Source organism: Vespa velutina, chromosome 3 (genome assembly GCF_912470025.1).
Source record: "Vespa velutina chromosome 3, iVesVel2.1, whole genome shotgun sequence".
Classification (NCBI taxonomy): Eukaryota; Metazoa; Arthropoda; class Insecta; order Hymenoptera; family Vespidae; genus Vespa; species Vespa velutina.
This window is the reverse complement of record NC_062190.1, coordinates 9,059,645-9,081,524: the sequence shown is the minus strand read 5'-3', so window position 1 is coordinate 9,081,524 and position 21,880 is coordinate 9,059,645. Positions and strand designations below refer to the sequence as shown.

The 21,880-nt window shown below is 30.7% G+C and overlaps 4 protein-coding genes across 8 annotated transcripts in view; 1 reads left to right on the top strand and 3 right to left on the bottom strand.

The window, feature by feature from the left end:
* The window catches only part of LOC124947807 (LIM and SH3 domain protein Lasp), an 18,674-nt gene extending 6,579 nt beyond the window's left edge, over positions 1–12,095 (bottom strand). Inside the window, exons 1-3 of one of the 2 annotated variants that reach the window (XM_047490466.1) lie at positions 11,959–12,095; positions 11,075–11,155; positions 5,594–5,688 (exon numbers count right to left, since the gene is read on the bottom strand). In XM_047490466.1, coding sequence (XP_047346422.1) covers positions 5,594–5,688; positions 11,075–11,143 — 164 coding nt within the window. In that variant the 5' untranslated portion in view covers positions 11,144–11,155; positions 11,959–12,095. Of the gene's footprint in view, positions 1–5,593; positions 5,689–11,074; positions 11,156–11,896 lie in introns of both variants that reach the window. The other variant, XM_047490465.1, reaches the window with a different exon arrangement.
* LOC124947798 lies at positions 10,678–20,130 on the top strand. 4 transcript variants are annotated; one of them, XM_047490445.1, is made up of 14 exons: positions 10,678–10,910; positions 11,921–12,701; positions 15,196–16,353; positions 16,508–16,652; positions 16,782–16,964; positions 17,549–17,703; positions 17,772–17,862; positions 17,958–18,024; positions 18,117–18,357; positions 18,442–18,625; positions 18,707–18,794; positions 18,938–19,090; positions 19,176–19,259; positions 19,349–20,130. In XM_047490445.1, exons 3-14 carry the CDS (start codon positions 16,185–16,187, stop codon positions 19,652–19,654), a joined length of 1,866 nt encoding a protein of 621 aa, XP_047346401.1. In that variant the 5' UTR covers positions 10,678–10,910; positions 11,921–12,701; positions 15,196–16,184; the 3' UTR covers positions 19,655–20,130. The 4 variants fall into 4 exon arrangements, with proteins under 4 accessions (XP_047346401.1, XP_047346403.1, XP_047346402.1 ...); XM_047490446.1 differs by lacking the exon at positions 10,678–10,910 and having other exon boundaries at positions 10,917–12,701; XM_047490447.1 differs by lacking the exons at positions 11,921–12,701; positions 15,196–16,353; positions 16,508–16,652.
* LOC124947808 (3-hydroxyisobutyrate dehydrogenase, mitochondrial) lies at positions 11,197–14,730 on the bottom strand. The gene is made up of 7 exons (XM_047490467.1): positions 14,214–14,730; positions 13,979–14,157; positions 13,753–13,874; positions 13,467–13,677; positions 13,237–13,363; positions 12,961–13,132; positions 11,197–12,576 (listed from the first exon to the last, which is right to left on the bottom strand). The coding sequence occupies exons 1-7, from the start codon at positions 14,346–14,348 to the stop codon at positions 12,563–12,565; spliced, it is 960 nt and encodes a 319-aa protein (XP_047346423.1). The 5' UTR covers positions 14,349–14,730; the 3' UTR covers positions 11,197–12,562.
* On the bottom strand, positions 18,469–21,880 carry LOC124947802 (homeobox protein 4). Its single transcript, XM_047490453.1, has 3 exons — positions 21,416–21,880; positions 21,246–21,302; positions 18,469–21,166 (listed from the first exon to the last, which is right to left on the bottom strand). The coding sequence occupies exons 1-3, from the start codon at positions 21,755–21,757 to the stop codon at positions 20,300–20,302; spliced, it is 1,266 nt and encodes a 421-aa protein (XP_047346409.1). The 5' UTR covers positions 21,758–21,880; the 3' UTR covers positions 18,469–20,299.

Below are 21,880 nucleotides of genomic sequence, written 5' to 3'. Positions count from 1 at the left end.
TAAGAATGAAAGATATACGAAAATGTTCGAATCCTAATCTAATATTAGAAAGATAAAACGAAAGTTCTTTGATCTTTGGCACAGCTTCCCACAATACAATGGACCAATTATGAAACTTTACTGCACAATTAACGATTTAATCTCGTAGGCGAGGAAAAAAAAATATAAATAAATAAACGAATAAATAAATGAAAACTAACAGTTCTGAGAAGTTACATAAATCAAAGAAAGAAGAAAAATTATAAGGAAGAAGAAAGGAGGAAAGAGGAAAAAAGGAAAAGAAGAAAAAAAGAAAAAAAAAAAAAAAGAAAAGAAAATAAAAGAAAATTTTCTCAATAACAACAATTGTCCAATCGATATTACAAATTAAATGAATTTTTCGGATGGTATTTAAATTCGCTCGATCATTACAATAACGATCAAACTCGATCACGATCGTGCCCCGCTTAACGTATTGTAAAGATAAATAAAGATCAATAAAAATGTACGATAAACATATCGAGCAATAATATTATCAAAGAGGCGAAAGAGGGCTATGTTAGTATCTATTAATAATTATTATCATAAACGCATCCCGTACGAGGTTCACGGATAAGACTCGTAAGCACATTTTATGCGTTGGGTTTGGCGATGCTGCATTGTGGGACAAGGTCGGTTTGCCATAGCCATGCAGACAAGAGTCACGCTACGCTGAGCACTCCCTCATACCACCCCACCCCACCACATTATATTACACTACACCACACCACACCACACTACACCACACCACACCACACCACACCACACCCTACCCCACCCCACCCCTTCTTTTTATGACTAGCTGTTAAATTGCTTCGAGTTGAAACTACGCACCGCGCTCCGTGACAGTACAGACGGCGATGTTTCCTGCTTCTTCTCCTTTCTCTCTCTTTCTCTCTCTTTCTCTCTCTCTCTCTCTCTCTCTCTCTCTCTTTCTCTCTCTCTCTTTCTCTCTATCTATCTATCTATCTCTCTCTGTCTCTTAGTTATTCACTCACTCACTTACTCACTTACTCCCTCACTCACTCTCACACACTCACTCACTCTCTCACTCCATCCCTCTTTCTCTATTTCTTTTTCTTTCTTTTTTTTTTTTTTTACTCCTTTCTTTCTCAAGCGGATTATATTTACACGGAGCTACACGTTACACATGAGAGTCTTGTCTTATATATTCGTATCTCGCGCCATTTCATTTCTTTTCTTTTCTTTTCTTTTCTTTTCTTTTCTTTTCTTTTCTTTTACTTTTAATATTTTTTTTCTCTTTCTTTTTTTCTTATCTTCTTAATTTTCTTTTACCACATCCCGCCCCTACTTTAACACGCCTGCGCAAGTATAATTACCACCGCGAAACTAACTACATTACGTTTGATTTATATTGAGAGCGGTGTATTTAAGTATGTATATACATTGTAAAGATAAGAGGCCAACCGACTCGTGAGAACGCGATTTCTTTTTGATTAACCATACGTGGAATTGTTGTTGCTATAATATCGAGATCGAAATAGAATATGCATTTGTTATACTTCGCGTCTAAAGTATTATTATTCGCGGGGAAGGGGAGGGGGAAGGAGTGAGGGGAGAAAGAGAAAGAAGAGGGAGAATAAAAGAAAAGTGCAGCAAAAAGATAAGAAAAGAAAAATCAACTCTTACGTGCTCCTCTTATCTTATTTTCTCATCATCATCTGATCTAATATTATAAATACAAAAGCACATATGCTATTTGTACATGATAAATTTTATTTATTGATAAACTGCGAACGCGAGAGATTTTCTTCACGATAATTGAAACAATGTAATCTTCCTTTCTTTCATTTTTCTTCCCATCTCCTTCTCCTCCCACCCCCACCTTAACAAAACTTTCGAATTTGTTCTTTGGTGTATATAAATTATTATTATTATTATTATTATTACTATTATTATTATTATTATTATTATTATTATTATTATTATTATTATTTTCCTTTTTCTTTTCCGTTCTTCTTTTTGTTTCTCTCTTTTTTTCTTTTTTATTTCTTTATTAGTTTTCTTATTTTTTTTCTCTCTCTCTCTCTCTTTCTCTCTCTCTCTCTCTCTCTCTCTCTCTCTCTCTCTCTCTTTCTCTCTAATGCCACAGCATAAAGATACTTATGTTTAGTATCATTTTTCTCTGTCCTTCTTTTACTCCCTTTCCATCAACGTCTCTCATCCCAATACGAGAAGAGGAGGAGGCGAACGTTCTCGTGTGAGTCACTCCGAGGTATGTATACGGATGATGATTCCTCCGGCAATGACGTCACTACCAATGTAAATTCGCAAAAATTCCAATGACGGCGAATGAAATCGTGACACCTTATATAAAAAAAAAATCGTGTTGTAAGAGGAAGGAAAAGATAAAAAAAAAAAATAAATAAAGAAAGAAAGAAAAAAAGAAAGAAAGAAAGGGAAATAAGAAAAGTAAAAGAAAAAAATGAAAAAAAGAAAAAGAGAAGAGATAATAATAGAGAAAATTGTTTCGTTAATTTTTTTTTTCTTTTTCTTTTTCTTTTTATCATAACGTTAATACGAGATTGTTAATTAAAGGGAGAAAACGAAGAGAGAGAGAGAGAGAGAGAGAGAGAGAGAGAGAGAGAGAGAGAAAGAGAGAGCAAACTGAAAGATGATGAGGAGCAAAAGGAGGAGGAGGAAGAGGAGGAGGATGAAGAGAGGGAATTGAGAAAAAGAAGAAGGGATGACCAGACGAATGAATGAGTTTCACGACTCACACGTGTTCCCCGTCTCGCTCATTCGGCGTGTTCACTCGATTCTACACACGCATGAGTTAAAACACCATCTCACAATTACACGAAGAAAATATTATATTGTTTAAGTGCATTGTCATGAATCGATCATTTCTTTTTCTTTTTTTTTTTTTTCATTCGTCTTTTCTTTTTCCAGTTCCTTCTTTTTTTTTCTTTCTTTCTTTCTTTCTTTCATTCTGTTCGTCGTAAAAAATTTCGTCAACAGCGAGAGGGACAATTTGAAATTTGAATTTTTTTTCTCGCGAGGGAGTCACGAGTGAACGGGGACATTTCAACAGACAAAAAGAAAAGAAAAATAGAAAATAAAAAATAAAAAAAGAAAAAAGAGGGAAGAAAAAGGGGAAAAAAAGATCAGAAAATTATTGTACTCCGTCATTCGTATATTTTTTCATATCTTATTTTTCTTCGTCCTTTGTAGATTTTACAAATATAATTACAAACTATCCACAATTATACAATGAATATTATATTGTTAAACGCGTTACGAATCGGTCATAGGTGTAATTTTCTTTTTTCTTTTTATTTTTTCCTTCTTCTTTTTTCCTTTTTATCGACGTAAAATTTCAATTTTGCAACGCGGACGATTGGAATTTTCCTCGTGCGAGAGAGAAAGAGAAAGAGTCGAGTGAACGGGGGAATTTTCAACTATAAAAAAAAAAAAAAAAAAAAAAAAAAAAAAAAAAAAAAAAAAAAAAAAAAAAAAAAAAAAAAACGAATTATTTTACTCTATCGTTATTAATATAAATACCTAACTTCACTTTGTCATATCCTTCGTTTATCATAGATCTTTTCTCCATCGTCGTACTTTATTCATCGTATTATACTTATCGAGTAACTTGTGATGTTAATTCAACCGTATAACTCATCGTTACGAAAGGAATTATGTACGATAAAGGAGGACGTTGAGAGGAAGGAAGAGAACGAGAGCGAGAGCGAGAGAGAGAGAGAGAGAGAGAGAGAAAGAGAGAGAGAGAGAAACATAACTTCGAATCTACAGAGAGCAGGAAGATTTCATCATCGGACCGCGTATACAGTGGAAATATTGTCGTCGAATCATCCAACGAAAGATGCATCTTGCTTGCATCGAGTTTTAAAAGAAGAGACAGAGCTACAGAAGAAGAAGAAGAAAAAGAAGAAGAAGAAGATGAAGATGAGGAGAAAGAGGAAGAGAAAAATATGAAGGAGAAGCCACAGCAAGAAGCCATTCTAATTGTCGTACGAATAATCGAATTACCGTCGATCATTCCACCAAACGAAATCCAATAGACGTGAGTAGAGATGGCCGACAATCTATGACCATTCTCTACATCCGAGTACGTTGTGATACGTATTATGATATTTTTTTGTTTCTTTTTCTTTTTCTTTTTTTTTTTTTTTTTAGATCGTAAAACCACAGGCTAACTAAAGAGTCTCGAGAAGGATTAATCAATTTTTCAAATCATCTAAGGAAACATTCGACTCACCCTGTATTAACCAACGTAATCTCTTATTTCCATTCAACGTAATCAATGACATAAAATTGATGTATAATGAATCAAATGCGATAATTTCTTTTTTCTTTTCTTCATAGGATCAAAAATGAATTTTGATAATTAATGTTTTTTATCTTTTATGTGTATATATGTATATATATATATATATATATTTTCGTAAAAAAAAAAAAAAAAAAAAGAAAACTCCGAAAAGAAAAAGAAATACAATTTTTTTTTTTTTGATGATTAATTTAGACACGTTATCCACTTTGGGTAGCTTCTTCTTCTCTTCAGGAGTCTATATTTAGCTTGTACATTCGCGTATCTCCGAAGAAGAAGCCATTTTTAGAGCGAGCGAACGAGCATGAGAGAAGATAAAAACAGCATGTGTTGGGAGCTTATCACAGGAGAGCGCTATGAGACTTTACGGCTCTCCCCTCGGAGCTCCCGTCCGTTCAGCTTATACACGCTTAACGGAGCCGATTAATTTTCGTCGAGCGCACGAAATTAACCCTAACGCGAAGTCAATTTCGTTCTGCCCTCGACGCCATCTTTCTTTCTACTCTATGCTTACAAATCGTTGAGAATCATATCTCCTGTACGCAATTGCACAAGAGAGAGAGAGAGAGAGAGAGAGAGAGAGAGAGAGAGAGAGAGAGAGAACAATTCATTTTATTGTATTTTATTTATTTAATTTTTTTACTTCATTAATTAACAATATCTTTTATCCAAGATGAGCTAAAAGTAGATAATTTTAAAAAATCAATTACTATTTTTCAAGACTACTTGGGCCAATTTTCTTTCTTTCTTTCTTTCTTTCTTTCTTTCTTTCAAATTGTAAAACTACAAGTTCTTAAATTTATAGTTATAAAATTAAACGTTCTCGAAAGGATATTAAAATCATTTAAGAAATTTTTGTCTAAACAACGATTCAAAGAAACTTCGATTATTCGAAGTAAAAAGACATAAATAATATAAAATCTAATTCGTGTTTTACGAATGTCGTAATTTAGAAATTACATTGTAAACAGATAAGAGATTACGTGGGTCATTTGATGAAATTATCAAAGATATTTGTTTCGTTGAAAAAAAATACGACAAGTACGATCGTTACGTTTGTATTTTTTCCCTCCCCCCATTTAGCGAGATTTCGAACGGACTTGTAGAAATTACGATTGTATATAACCCATGGCTTTATCATACAAAAATCAAAAATAAAAAAAAAAAAAAAAAAGAAAAAAAGGAAAAAGAAAACAAAAAGGAAAGGAAAAGAAAAGAAGAGAAAAAAAAGAAAAAAATATTAGAATTAGAAATGTATTAACTTACGCCTCGCAGTATGGCTGTTTGTTGAAGCCTTTGTAAGTTCGCATGTTCAAGGTCATACCGCAGCCCTGACACTTGAAGCACTGCTTATGCCATATCTGAAACAGAAAGTAGAACGTACTATTCTGGTTAAACTCGTACTCTCATTGTCAAACAACTTCGTTGATGATTTGTCTCGTGCCTGAGAATATTGCTTAAAAGGAGAGTAAGAAGAAAAGAAGAAAAAAAAAAAAAAGAAAAAAAAAATAATAATAAGAGAAAAGGAAAGGAACGATAGATCGATCATTAAATGTTACGAGATAAACGTCATAAACGTCATGAAGGAGGATCGAGAGATCGAGATAAGGATTGATTTAAAGCTATCCACTTGTATCTATCCATCTGTCTCTTTTTATTCAAGGTCACGAATCGACTTTCAACCTCCAAGTTGTTAATTGCTATTAGAAGGTCGAGAACGTCTTTCTCTTTCTCTTTCTCTTTCTCTTTTTCCGTCTTTTAACATGCAAGGAAAATCGTTTAGAATTTTCCACGAAGAATAGTCTCGATCTAGGCAACGATTTGAAATTATAATGACGTCGTTTTCTCCGGTACGATGATAATTTCTGAACGATAGGATGATGACTAAGCCCGATGATTCTCACTGGACATGTTTCTCCGACCACGAAAATGTAGTCTGACCATTTTTGTCACGAAAACGGAACATACGAGAATGAAAAAAAGTAAGAGAGGAAGAGAGAGAGAGAGAGAGAGAGAGAGAGAGAGAGAGAGAGAGAGAGAGAGAAAATAAAATATCAAAAGACCTTTTTTTTTTTATAAATACATTACAATTTTGCTCGTACATAATACATAATAAATAAATGAGTAAGTAAGTAAGTAAATATGTATGTACTTATGCCTAAGTCTAAGTCGTAAGTCTAGGTTGAAGGATGTTAATTAAAGAACTTTCCGAATAGACGAGCTTCCTGCCATTTATTTACTCATGAGAAGAGATCTTCTCACGAGACTTGGATCGTTGTTACGAAACAACGATCTTTTTATGTAATTATTGTCGAAATCTGAGGAATTTAACAAGTATTTAACAACAGGAGTGAGAAAAAGAAAGAGGGGTTTAGGGATAAAGAAAGAAAGAGAAAATTGACCAGTGAAAATTAGAAATCTTTGTGTAGATCCTTTCCTCTGACGATTTATTATGTTAAAGTGTCACGTTTGTCGTTTGGCAAACATGTTTTTTTCTTTTCTTTTTCTTTTTTTTTTTCCTCAAGAAATAGAAATGTTCTCTCGAAAATAAAGATCGTATCGAATTAATCAGCATAATTTAGAGTTTCTTTATGTTGATATTTCTAGATAACAACGAGTTTCATCAATTAGCAAATATGATCGATTTCTAATCTGCAATTTGGCGCGAAATTTGCTTTTAAATATCCTAATCTTATCGAGATTAGAAAAATTGAAATGAAATAAAATATAATAAAAATGTCGTCATAAAAATATAAATCTTATCGAATTAATTTAATGCACCATAGCGTTTAATTTTGTTTCTCTTTCAATAGAACGACAAATTTAGTAAATTAGTAAATACGACTTGTCGTACGATTTCGTATCGAAATTTGATTTTAATGTCTCAATAACATATCGATTTGCGAAAAGAAGGGAAATAAAAAAAGATAGCAAAATAAATAAAATCGTGCTGAACACGAGAAGAAAGGGCAATGAGAATAACGAAATGTCTTGGATCGGAGATTCTCTCAGTGTTAGAGGAGAACAAGCAACAGGTTGGGATCAACTCCCACCTGTTGTAATCGTATGCCAAACCCACGCAACAACACAAGCCCCGGTCGGTCGGTGGTAACTCGTGCCAATTCGTACCTATTCAAGATCGTTCGTTTGCTAATAGTAGACACACTGTTTGCAAATTTCAAATCTGCCGCCTTCGAAAAGAAAAAGGCAAAAAAAAAAGAAACGAGAACAAAAAAAAAAAAGAAAAAGAAAACAAACACACACATACGGCAAATAAAAAAATAAAAAAAAGTTATTCCTTTACTTTTTCTATATCTCTAATTTCTCCTTCCCTTCTTTTATTACTCGTTACAAAGAGATCTTTTTAACGCTCCGATAATCGCATTTAAACGTCGACAAGATGGCGCGTCAGTTAAATAGTGTATTAAATCGAATGACGAATCGCGTTCGAGCTCTCGTTTAAATTTACGAGTCATTCGAACGGTATACCATTTGTACCGTTATTGTTAAAATTATATAAAAACATTTTTCAAAACAATCTTTGACAGTATTCGCACGCGGAATAAATGTCGTTCATATTCCAGATAAACGATTTACGTATTCTTATTTATATATTTTTACGTGCGTACACGAAGTAGATGTCGTTGCATCCAGAACGCGCGTATTTCTCAGCCCTTTTCAAAAATGACATCCTCTCTTATCAATCATCGCGCGTTTTTACTTAAAATTTATTCGAGAATAAAAATGAATTAGAATTTTTAATCTCTACTCCAATCCCCGTATTCTTTAATCCACGATAATTCTGTCATTTTGATTCCAAAAATATATATGTCTTATGTATTTTCATTTATTTTCGCGGGAGAATTCGAAATAGATGGCGTCTTCGTCGTCGTTGATTCTACAAGCATGCGTGAATGTTCCTTTTTAAAAATGGCATCGTTCAATATATCTTATCGTACTTATCTCAATAGATTTTTATTTATAATTATTATTAATTAAAAGATAAAAATGTATTATTTCTTTGATATTTTCCTCAAAGAAGTGGAAAGAAATTAGTTTTTCGTGAGATTTATGAGATATAATAGAACGGACCAACTTTCTATATCGCAGAATGACTCGCATAGTCCGTTGAACGGACACAACGGTAATTTTGAGGTCTTTGAAAATAAAGTAAGACATATAGATAGATAAATAGAGAGAAAAAGAAAGATGGATGATTAAACGAGTAATAGTTTCAACTATTAATGGAAGGACGTAAATTAATTAGAATACCGTTTCTTTCCTCTATATGCGGGTTGCGCACTTTCAAATTGATAAATCAATTGACGGGTAAGAATAAAATTAGAATGTTTTCGAACGATACACTTTTGTACTCCGAATACATACACATACATATCACGCATATATATATATATATATATATATATATATATATATAAACATAAAATATTTATTTTGAATTCGAATGTTATTCTTTTTTCTCCGTTTCTTTCGTTGTTCTATTTTTAAAAAGGATTATTTTTCATTAGAACTTCTTGAATTCAATGGGTTCAAATTGTCAGCAAATAAGAACCTAAGATATAAACGGTATGAAAATTTAGAAAATCAATTTTCTGTAAATATTATAATTATCGTGTAATTCTAACTTTAATGATTTCTTATGGAATATATTTATATAGAATTTAAATTTCCCGCGCAATTTTCAATCATTAGTCTTTCCGATTAATGTTACACACGTATTATTATAATATTATAACAATAATGCATATTAACATTAAATATACTGTAATATATAATTTAATTATTACTTTATATATATATATATTTTTTTCTGTTATATTATATATTTATATAATAATTTTATATAATAATTCATATATATATATATTTATATAAATAATATAATATAATATATACAATATATTATATGTATATAATTATAATTAACGATAAGAAATAGTTGCTGATCAATAATTATCTTGTCAAGAAAGAGGAGAAGAAAAGAAAAGGAAGGAAAAGAAAAAAAAAAAAAAAAAAGAAAAAAGAGAAAAATTCCGGTTAGTTCTAATGCCATTCACTGGCAATACGGTGTCGAAGACATCCGGTGAAAGACGTACGATTTACGTCAACATACGATCGAATTTCAATGGTAATCGAAACTCAGTGATTCTGCAAGGATCAAACAACGATTCACGATTCGTCGCACACGAAAGATTTTCTTGGACAACACATTAAAAAAAGAAAGAAAATAAATAAATAAATAAAATAAAAATAAGAGATAAATAGAAAACAATTTTTTTTTAAATTAAAAGAAAACTAAAGAGAAAGAAAAAACAAAAAAGGAAAAGGAAATTATCGACGTAACAGAAATTTATTTGACTCTTGACTTTACTTATCTCTCTGCGTTATCTTTCGGTAGAGAAGAGAGAAACGATGATGAAAAAAAAAAAAAAAAAGAAAAGAAAATAACAAAAAGAAAAAGAAAAAAAAAATCAGAACGAAATGGATTTCATTACGTAAGACTATCGTAAACACATGTAAGAATATCGAAGAAAACAAAGAGTTAATAGTTTGTTGAAAACTTATATAATATATATATATATATATTTCTTTTTTATCATATAGGATTAATTTTGATGATATACATTGTATTATTAATTTCGAATCAATTCAATCGTAAATATTACCGAATTGAATGATTTGACGTGTATGCGTTTGTATATGTATGCGTGTTTGCAAATTAAGCAAATTAAAACGTTGAAATTTGATTTTGTTGACGCGCTGACGGCATCATTAAAAAAAAAAAAAAAAAAAAAAAAAAAAAAAACCGAATGCATTTCATTTAAAGAAACGTAAATCTAACCTCTAAGAAAATAATCGTATATATAGTCATAACAATATTAAAATTTTTCATTTTAATTAATAATTACAATTAAAGGATAACATTTAAAAATTAGAAATGCACATTATAAACTTTTCATGATAAATTAAACGCACGATACTCGTTAATGATAGAAACACGCATGAACATATGTATCTTACATAAAATATATATATATATATGTAGATATAAATGACGAAGAAAGTTACCTCGTGATACGCGAGTTTTCCTTTTTATAATGTAAAACTTGGAAAATTGTATTTTTTTAGATATTTCAATATCTAATCCTCTTTTATTATCCCTACCTCCCTCCCTCCCTCCCAACCATTTAATTAATCCATTCATCAAACCTTCTTCACTTTTCTCTCTCTCTCTCTCTCTCTCTCTCTCTCTCTCTCTCTCAGATCACTAAACATCTCATCTCAAAGAGAGAGAGAGAGAGAGAGAGAGAGAAAAAGAGAGAGAGAGAAAGAAAGAGAGAAAATTGAGAACAACGCACGTCCTTGCGATACGTCGCGAAATGAATTCTCAAGTCGCCGCGCGCGCTCTCGAAGAGACTCACGAAACCGAGAGCAATAAAGTGAGAGGGAGTGAGACCGAGTGAGGCCGAGAGAAAGGAGAGGAAAGAAGGTAGAGAGAAAGGCGAGAGACGAAGAAAGAAAGAAAGAAAGAAAGAACGAAAGGAAAGGAAAAGAAAGGAAGGTAGGTAGGAACCGCTATTTTTCATTTCATCAAAATGAAGTAAGGGAACGCAAATCAGAATGAAGAAAAGAAAGAATGAAAGAAAGAAAAAGAAAAGAAAAGAAAAGAAAAGAGAAATAAAAAAAAATATGTATATATATATATATATATATATCTTGACGTACCTTATCGAGACACTTGAGCTCCTCGATCGGATAAACCGTTTTCTCACAACGAGCGCACGTCTTGCTCATCTTCTTTCCTTCCTGTCTTTTTCGTCCAGTGGAAATTGAGAAGATTATGATTTAATAAAAAAAAAAATTAACAAACAAACAAACAAACAAACGAAGGACCGAACGAACGACCGAACGAACGAACGAACGAAGGAACGAACGAACGCGCAAAAAAAAACAAACAGAAAAAGGGATATAGTTCGATCGAACTAATGTTGGGAAAAATTGATAAGTAAAAAGAGAAAGACAGAGAGAGAGAGAGAGAGAGAGAGAGAGAGAGAGAGAGAGAGAGAGAGAGAGAAAGGAATTATAAATAATTAGGTGTCTCCTCGTTCGACGTTTTATCTCAGTCGAATCGACGAGGAGAAAAAGAGATAGAGAGAGAGAGAGAAAAAGAGAGAGATAGAAAAGGACAGAGACGTAGGAGGAGAGAAGAGAATGAGAGAAGGGGGGGACACGTGCCAAGAAGGCACAGAAAAGGCACAACAAGCACTCGGATCTATCGATGACTTAGCGTCAAAGATGCATTCGTAGGTTTCACTCGTCGCACGTTTTTCTTTTTTCTTTTCTTTTCTTTTCTTTTCTTTTCTCTTTCTTTCTTTTTTTTTCTTTTTTTTTTTTTACTTTTTCGCGCACCGACCGTGTTTCACGTAAGGCCCCACTCGAATTTTCTTCAATCCGTGAAAAGAATTTGAAGTAATAATAATAATAATAATAATAATAATATTAAATAATAATAATAATATTAATAATAATAATAATAATAATAATGACGTTCTTCCTTCCCTCGTTGATAAGCACGACGACGAGACGTAACGATTGAAATATACTATTACACGGGCAACGACGTTCGGACGGCGGAAAATGCAGGAGCCACGCCGACACCAGGCAGCATTGAACCGCACTGCGCCCTCTCGATTACTCGATTGTCTCTAATTTTATTATTCGTATATCCTCGAACTTCTCTCCTCTGTGCTCCTGCCGCGAGCAAAAACTCTCAACGAGTGACAGAAATGGTGGAGGTACCACGTTGGTCAATTCAACAACGACCGTCCGATGATAGAGACCTGGTTCTTTAATAAGCCGGATGTCGCTGCAGTCGTTATCTTCTTCTTTTTTTTTCTTTTTCAAATAGGAAGAAAAAGTAAGAAAAAGAGATACAGAGAGAGAGAGAGAGAGAAAGAATCAGTTTCGAATGAATTGTATAGTACGTATCGGTCGGTAATGCAGAAATCTCTACGTATTTATTTTCAATACAAAAATAATATTAACATACTCATAATTCTTTGCATCGTTAAAATATATAAGATTTAACTTATCGTTAATTTTTCTTTCATTTATTCGCATTATTCGAGATCGTTTAATATGTAGATGGCGATAGCGTTCTACTACGTTAGTCGACATCATAATTGTTCTTCTCATAAAGCCGGCGTTTTTGTTTTAAATTTTGTTTCCTGAAACATCCGATTGATTATCAACGTAGAATAATGATATTAATTAGGTATATACTTTTAAAAAAAGAGATAAACGATGGAAGAATTCGTAATAGATTTAATGGGATAGCAAAAAGTACTGGACGGTAAGAACTATTTTCTTTTAAATTTATTTCTAACCTATGATTTTTTTCGATAAACAAGCATCTGAAGTTTCTTGATACGAAAATACAGTGGAAAAGTATTGGCGGGAAATTCAAACGTTCTTTACTTCAATTATTTTATTTTGTTGATATTTTATAATTATCAAAATAATTCGTATAATATTATTTTATTGCAATGAAATACTAATGGCAAAAGAAAATGAATAACATAAATGCAAAATATATTAACTTTAATGTTTACCTTTCATAAATTGATATACGATGCTAAAATCTTTTTGCGATAAACCATGACTATTAAGCATCCTATAAATTTGATGAGCCAAAGACCCCAAAGGAATTAATGTGTCTGTTCTAGTTGCGACAGATTGTGCCAAACTTAAATCTTTTGCCATGAGCAATGTACTAAAACCACCCTAAAATAAAATATCAAGTATAGTTATCAATCCAATAATATAGAAATTCTTTGAATTTCTATATTATTGAAAATATATATATATGTATGTATTTGTTCATTTACTTCATAATTTTTTGAACTAGGAACATTAGGTAGAAGACCTGGAACAGGATTGTACAATTCAGAGGACCAACATCTTCCTGAACTGGAATTCACTATTTCATTCAGTACATTTTGTTTCAGGCCCAATCTACCAAATGAAAAAAAAGAAAAAGAATCAATCAGTCAAATAATATGTAACACATAAGAACGAGAAAACTCTTATGATAAAATTTTGCTTTTTTACATTTTACCTTTGACCAAGATTGAAAATTTCGGCCGTACCAATCATACTAATGGCCAATAGCATATTATTACACAATTTTGCTGCCTGTCCCATACCAATGTCACCGCAATGAACTATTCTCGAGCCCATAATTTCTAATATAGATTTGGCAGCTTCGAAATTTGCATTAGACCCACCTACCATAAAAGTCAATGTACCATCTCTCGCTGCATTTGTACCTAAAAAATATATATATAAACATCGTATTGTACGTACAATATATTCATACAGTTGTATGGAAATATAAATTATACCTCCTGATACCGGAGCATCAATAAATTTAACTTCTCTTTTTTCAGTCTCTTTCGATATTTCCTGCGACACGAACGGATCTATCGTACTGCTATCTATCAAGAGTACATTTTTTTTCACTGAACTATAAATGATATAGATCATTAATCTATATATATATATATTTATATCTATATATATCTATGTATATATAAAGGGAAAAATATGTCATCTTTAATATGTTGATACCTCAATATACCATTATCACCAATATAGCAATCCAGAACATGTTGATTCGAAGGTAACATAGAAATGATTACGTCAACGTCCTTCACCATTTCTGTAATGGTCGAAGCAGCGTTCGCACCGGCTTCGACCAAGTTAGACATAGCTGATTTATCAACATCGAATACTTTTAATTTGTAACCCTAAAAGTACTTCGATCAGATCGTTATATTCGTAATATAATCTTAATAATTCTTACCTTTTTCAAAATATTTTTTGCCATGTGACCACCCATTTTACCTAAACCAACGAATCCAATTTTCTTTGAAAATCGACGTACACCTTTCATACTTATCCAGATCGAAGATTTTGAGACGAATACAAGGAAGCACATTTTTCTTTGTTTTTTCTTTTTTTCTTTTTTTTCTTTTCAATTTTTTCACGATCTTATCGTCGTCAACAGTAGTAAAACTTTGACATTCGGTCCCGATAACACTCGTAATGACTTGTATTACCAGATGGTAATTAATGGTTGAACTTTATAAAATATTCTTACTGTATAAATTATATGCTTGTGACATAGAATTCGATATTAAACACGATTTTGATCAAAAGTCGAATATATTTCTTAGCTTGGTAAATATAAACGTTATTTACGTTTCAATTATGAATCTGTTAATGCTTTAATGACACTATCCTATACTAAAGAAACGTAAAATTAAAAACACGTTGTGCAATACTACCGATAAGATATAAGTTGAATCATGAAATAATTTTATGTTTTTGCATATGTGTATATAAATGAACTATAAAAACATATAATATATATATATATATATAAAATATATAAAACATATATATATATATATATATATATTAATACATTTATTATTATCTATTTACTAATTACTATAGTAATTATTACATTTATTATTAGAGGTATCGAAATAATTAGAATTATAAGAATAAGAAAAAAAAGAAGAAGAAAGACTATAATTGTATATACTTAAATATTCAGAAAGAAAAAAGAGAAAGGAAGAAAAAAAAAACAGGAAAAAATTAATTCTCTTGAAAAGTATTTTTCAAATCACACGTTAGAATCGAATGAATATTTAATCAAATTATTACTCTTCTTTCACATTTATAGTCTCATAATAGTGTTTAGTATCTAATGTCTAGTGTCTAGTGTCTAGTATCTAGTGTCTAGATCGATATTCTAATAGTTTTTTTTTTAATTGCAGAGAACAATTCTCTAGAGGGAGAGAAAGAGAGAGAGAGAGAGAATTGTGGAAAGTGCATACTATGTCATTTAAAAGCTTATTTTATCATAAATCACCTCTTTAGACAGGAAATAGATCACATCATGTACTTCTTATCGACCTGACACTCTTCATCCTTACATTTTAATTTTCCCATCCCTTAACATCATCATCACCACCACCACCATCACCATTACTACCATTACTACCATATAAAAATTGCGAAGGGAAAAATTATTATTAGAAATAGATGGAAAAACATTTGCGCAAGAGAAAAGTCGTTCGGCGAATTTTACCGCTTCAATACAAACAAACTTCTGACAGTTTCGACGGTCGTCCCAAGCGATGAATTTTTTAAATGACACCAATTAAGTTCGAAAGATAGGATATCGTGAAGAGTAATTACACGCCATTGTATATGTATATACACGACTAATAGTACATGTATTAAAGGATATTCAGATGATTTACCTCTATTCGTGTTTATTTCGTGGTTTTTTTTTGTGTTAAAATTGTTATTTATTTATTGTAAAAAAAGAAAAAGAAAAAGATTCAAAATATTATATTATGCGTATAATAAATGGAAACAATGTACCAATAAATACTTTCCGTATACGAATACATTACAATGCCCTAATTATGATATCTCTCTCTTTGTTTTTTTTTGTATGTCTTTTTTTCCTTCCTTCCTGTTTTTCCTTCTTCCTTTTTCTTTACACTCATCTACGTATATAAACATATATGTACATATATACATTTGTATATCGAGTATATAAGAACAGTCGATGGTCGATTCTCATCGAGTACACTCGTGTGCTGATGGTGATGGTGGCGGTGGTGGTGATAATAGGTCTACCTATGGCGGTTTATGGATCTATCACCCAACTTTAAGAAAGCATTTTCATTAAAGTTCTTTAATGACAAAACGTTTTTAATTTTAAACCAATCGTTCTTTCAAATTATGTACAATCATGAGAATATATTTGTTACTTTATATTATACTGAAGGATCTTCGAGTGTCAAGAACCAGTGACATTATATATAAATTCATTGAAACGCCATGGATAACGAAGACGGATTTTAATTTGGCATTAAATGCCACTTTCAAGAATTCCTTATGTTGTAATATTTATTTACATGGTCGGTTATGCTATAAAAACATTTTTAGTACTTTTTTTTATGATTTGATAAAAATTTGTTTCCTTATTTTTTTGTTCTCTTCGCTCCCATTTTAATTGTCTTCTTCTTCTTTTTTCTTTTTTTTTTTTTCTTTTTTTTTTTTTACTTTTCACAGATACCACTCTGGAGATATCGCACCTGTTTAAAAAATTCATTGATAATTATCCTTACGAGTATTCATTGAACGCAAATATTTATGATTGTAAAGGATATTTTTTGTTGGGCTCGACGGAGGAAGAAATTTTGAATGATTTGAAGAAGTAACCATAATATATATATACATATATATATATATATCTTCCTTTTTTCAATCGATTCAAAACATCAACATTTACATTCCTTCTATTTTTTCGTAATTCTTTTTTTTTTTTTTTTTTTTTTTTTTTTAGAATTCCAACTTTAATATCCAGCACAGAAATTCTCATCATTGTGAATGATTATTTGAAAATGAATTCGAGTGTTTTTAACGTGAAGATTTATGGAAATGCCAATGCTAACGTAATAAGCAAATCAGGAATATGGAGTTTGTCGGAAAATTATTTATTGCCAAGAATTTTTCATAGGGTCGACAAGTAAATATATATATATATATATATATATATATATATATATATATATATATATAAATATTTTTTTATTTAATTATAACAAACAATTAACACATTGGCGACCAGTAAAACGTGTTTCTCGTGTATTATTCGAGCAAATGATTATGAAAATGATCTAACAATAAATCTAATCATATATTTTTTCTTTTCAAGATATTTTGACATATAAACTTAAATAATTTTTTTATAAGGAAACAAACGCAAAAAAAAAGATAAGTATATTTATCCTTGAAAAAAATAAATTCCTTTATTTTTCTGTAATTGAAAAGATTTTAAGAATAGAAATATCGTGTGATGTCTTTTAATATCTCAAATGACATGGAACCATTTTCATAATTACAGGCTCGTCTTTTGATTCTTATCCAAATAGAGATATTATTTTTTTTTTTTGTTTTTTTTTCGAACAATATCAACCTTGTTCCTGAAGATATTTTTATTTTGTTTTTTGAATAGAAAGAAACAATTGAGTTAAAGTTTAGCAAGGCTTATTTAACGGGTTCGCCAATGTTTTAATAATAAGCATAGCAATAAAATTTGAATTTCTGTAGCTACGAAAAAATGAAACGCGATGATGTAAAAGTGAACTTTTATGGAAGACAATTAAGAGCGTCAACATTTTATCGGCCACCCGTGTCTTATTTAAATCGTACAACCGTAAAAATTATTGATGACGTCGAAGAAGAAATATTTGATGCTGACAACGGTATAATAAAACAGATATCTTTCATATCTTTTAATTCACTTAAAAATTAATTCATTGAAATTTTATAGAACTCGAGAGGGATGGTATCGAGGTGAAGCTATTCTTACTGATGGCAGAAAAATTGAACTTCACTTGGATCATTAAAAAATCGAAAGATGGGTATTGGACAATTCGAATAATCTATTTCATTTAATTAGAAGCGTTAATTTTCTTCTTCTTTTTTTTTTTTTTCATAATCATCCTTTTAAAAACAGATACGGAAAGAGATACAACGAGACTGTATGGAAAGGTGGATTCGTAAAACTCTTGTATGACAATAAGGTATATTAACGAACTGAAACGCTGTAAACAAAAAAAAGGGGGGCGCGGAAAAAATGGGAGATATTTTCTTTTAATATCTTTCACTCTCTTAGATCGATATTGCGTTTGCCAGTATATGGTTGAACAGGAATCATTATGATTTCGTCAATTTAACGGATCCTTGGTATCAAGTACATATAAATTTTTTGGTACCACGTCCAAAACCGATAACCAGTTTCTGGGCTTTAACTAGACCTTTCTCGGCAACTACATGGATCCTTCTTGTCCTAGCAATATTCTTACAAAGCATTTGCATATTTACTCACGCTCAATTCAATCCACGATATCCGGAACGTAAGTGATTTATTGTTGAAGTTCCTTTTTAATATGTCTCTCTATTTGCTTATCAATATCTTTAATCAATCATCTTTGAAAAAGGCTTTCGAAATTTTTTAATAACTTTAATCGAATTGACCGGTCGTTTATTGGGTTCTTGGGCACCAAAAAATATGATTAGCGTCAAACTACAATTATATCTTTGGCAAACAATGGGATTGATACTTGTCACTGCTTATAGCAGTAGTCTCGCAGCTAAATTAACTAACTCCGAGTATGAAAATAGGTATGAATTATATTGAAAATAATTAATTATTACATTATTTCTAATTGGTAATATTATTTGAATTGAAATTTCTTTTTGTAGGATCGACACGATAAAACAATTTCTCGAAGCTAAATTAGTTTGGGGAAGAAAAATGATCCCATCTTTCACAGATTTCATCGACTACGAAGTACGTTAAGAAAATGGATATATACGTATATACGTACACACACATATACACATGCGCGCGTATTACTTTAATTCTTAAAAAATCTAACGACACAAAAAATTATAATTAACTTTATGAAACAGAAGGGTGAATGTTTTGTTTAGGATCCTTATTCATCTCAGTTGCCGAATACATATAGACTCATTAGAACTGAGGAAATCCGTGAAAATATTGTTAAAGGCAATATCGCTATAATTGGAAGTTTCGTTGGGTCTGTTTTCTTCCCCGATGATGAAATTTATAATATGGATCTTAAAGTAAGGCATTAACGTTTAACGAAACTCAATGATCTTTAATGAGGCGATCTATAAATTGGGTCTTTTTTTTTTTTGGTTTAAAAAGAATTATCGGATGATGAAAGAAATGATTGGAAAATATTATGCATCTTTTGTTGCTCAACCTTGGCTCATCTCACCTATAAACGGGGTACTTCGAACAAAATTATTTATTTATATAACTTCGAAATAATTACAATACATTATCTCAATTCTGAAAATTAATTTATCGTGTTTCAGATGATGTTACAATTAAGGGAATCCGGGATCATTACTTTTCATTTGCAGGATGTTTTACGACGACGTGCTGATTTTAATCTTCGGGAAGTTCTCGTAGAATACGATGGAAAGGATGGAAGATTGAGAGTACTCACTTTAATACCTTTAGGAGCTGCTTTTTTTTTGCTTTTACTTGGATTATCGATATCGACTATCATATTTTATTTAGAACTTAAGTATAAGAATGATTCCAAATCGATTCGCGAGATTTTACGTGACATCGATCAAAAACGGAGATCTTACTCGACAACGACTAGCAAAAAATAATTATAGTCTGATGGTATCTGATGTATTAAATATAAAACAATTACTATTACATAATTTTTAATAATAATTGAGCCGATAAGTATGAATTAATTCATCAAATATATTATTCACCAAATAATATATTTTTCATTTTGAGATATTTTGACATTTGGATTTGAATTATTTAAATATTATTTATTTATTTATACCGACAAATAAAGAAAGTAAGTATAATTATTCTTAAGAAACATCATTCTTTTATATAATTTTGAAATATTAAAAATAACGCGCGCGCACGTACACACGTGTATGTGTTTGTGTGTGACAAAATATGTTATTTAATATCTCAGGCTTGAACCATTTTCATAAACATCGGCTCAATGGATGTAACTTTATGTAACTATATTACAAATATAGTTTCACAGAACGAATTCTGTAGAATTAACATCATTAATTATTTTGAAGAAAAAAATATATCACATCCATTGAAAATTGTTTCGATCGAATTCTATAATTAAATACTAGTCTAGAAAAATACCACTACCTGTTATAACATTATAATATTATTTTTTATCGTTATATATTATAATAACCTTTTTATGAAGGATGATTTTATCAGAAATAGATTCGCACTCGTGATAAATAATTTGATATTTTCACCTGTTTTTAAAAACCATACTTCGATTGTGTTTGTTTCCTTGTCATTCTGTTAAGAGACCATTGATTCTTCAATTCAAGTTCCATAGCTTTAGCTTGGTGTGCTAAGTATGTAATTTGATGCTTCTTTTTTGATTGAAAATTAATTCCACTACTTTGCATAGACACAGGCCTCTGTACAGGTTCTTCCGTTAATGCCTTCACTAACCATTCTCTTTCATCGGGTTTAATATCATCGCCACTTATTTCAATTATGTTTGCTTCTTCCATTTCCTTACATTTTCTCTTTATACCTCTCTTACCGCACAAATATTCTATAGCTTTTTCATCAAATGCTACATTACCTTCGGCATCTACGTTATATTCTTGTTCAGGAATGGGTAATTTTGGTCCAATTTCTGCTTTATTTTTGATTAATATTTCTTCTTTCGGTAAATTTATAACATTACTTATTAATGTCAAATTCGAATTTTGAATATACTGTTCCGTATTATTGTCATGTACAATATTATTTCCATTTGTATTATCTTTTGCTTTAGATTCATTCAAAAATGTTGATGTCGATACAAAATCGTTACTTTCTGTATTCTTTAAATCCAACGTTGTAGAATCTGTATCTGTGATAGATTTTACTGTATTCAAAGCAAAGAAATCCATGCCAGATCCGTGATAATTATTTTTATTTGTATCGCTTTCATCTTCATCTTCAGAATTTGATTCGTAATTTGATTCTTTCAACTTGTCGCTAGGTAATATAATATTTTTTGTAGTCGATACGTTTTGTGACTTAACAACAACATTTGGTATTAAAGGTTTGATACTTTTTTGTTCCAGTATCTTAGGAGGTGGTAAGATAGAGAAAAGTCCTGATCCTTTCTGTGAATGTCAAAAGAAAGATATTTAAAAAATAAATAATATTATAAATAATATCCTAAAAAAATTTTAATTGTCTTACTTCTATTGGTGCAATCCTATTTTGTTTCTTCTTATCCTCTTCATCTAAATCTTTGAACTGAAATCAACAAGTGTTAAATGAATGGAAATGAATAATTGATATTGTTTATATTTTTACATACAATTTCACAAATAATATTATATTTATAACTATTGAATCATTGTACATACTTCACATAAGGATCGAATCATTATTTTAACTGGCTTTTTAGTTGGCCTTTTCTCTTGTTCTAATTCCTTCTTCATTGGAATATCACCCTCCTCCTTCAAATCCATTTTCTCTGTGTTCACATTTATTGGTTTTGGCAATACACTCCAATTAAATTTTGATAATGATTCATTATTTACAATTATTTTTACATCTGTGTTATTTTTTGGAGAAGGTACACATAAATCCTTCTTCAAAGATTTGGTTAGAATCGTGATTTTATTTTTATCATTACTACATTCACCGGAATTAACTTCTTCATCTTCAGAATTATCGTCGCTACTACCGTACGCTATAAGACTCATTGTTTAAAATAAAAATTAGCATATACAAAGACAAGATATTAAATGATTTAATAAAAACGAGGTTGTAAACTGTAATTCACGTAGTTCAGTGGTACTCAACTATGAACAGGTATATTATATGTG

Coding starts and splice junctions, on each gene's coding strand:
- LOC124947808 (XM_047490467.1), bottom strand. CDS start 14,348: ATGTGCTTCCTTGTATTCGTCTCAAAATCTTCGATCTGGATAAGTATG. Junction 14,158..14,213: donor CAAAAAATATTTTGAAAAAG/GTAAGAATTATT, acceptor AAGTACTTTTAG/GGTTACAAATTAAAAGTATT. Junction 13,678..13,752: donor TGATGCTCCGGTATCAGGAG/GTATAATTTATA, acceptor TATATTTTTTAG/GTACAAATGCAGCGAGAGAT.
- LOC124947798 (XM_047490445.1), top strand. CDS start 16,185: ATGAGAATATATTTGTTACTTTATATTATACTGAAGGATCTTCGAGTG. Junction 18,626..18,706: donor AACTCCGAGTATGAAAATAG/GTATGAATTATA, acceptor TTCTTTTTGTAG/GATCGACACGATAAAACAAT. Junction 18,795..18,937: donor CAGATTTCATCGACTACGAA/GTACGTTAAGAA, acceptor TGTTTTGTTTAG/GATCCTTATTCATCTCAGTT.
- LOC124947802 (XM_047490453.1), bottom strand. CDS start 21,757: ATGAGTCTTATAGCGTACGGTAGTAGCGACGATAATTCTGAAGATGAA. Junction 21,303..21,415: donor TGATTCGATCCTTATGTGAA/GTATGTACAATG, acceptor TGTTGATTTCAG/TTCAAAGATTTAGATGAAGA. Junction 21,167..21,245: donor ATAGGATTGCACCAATAGAA/GTAAGACAATTA, acceptor TGACATTCACAG/AAAGGATCAGGACTTTTCTC.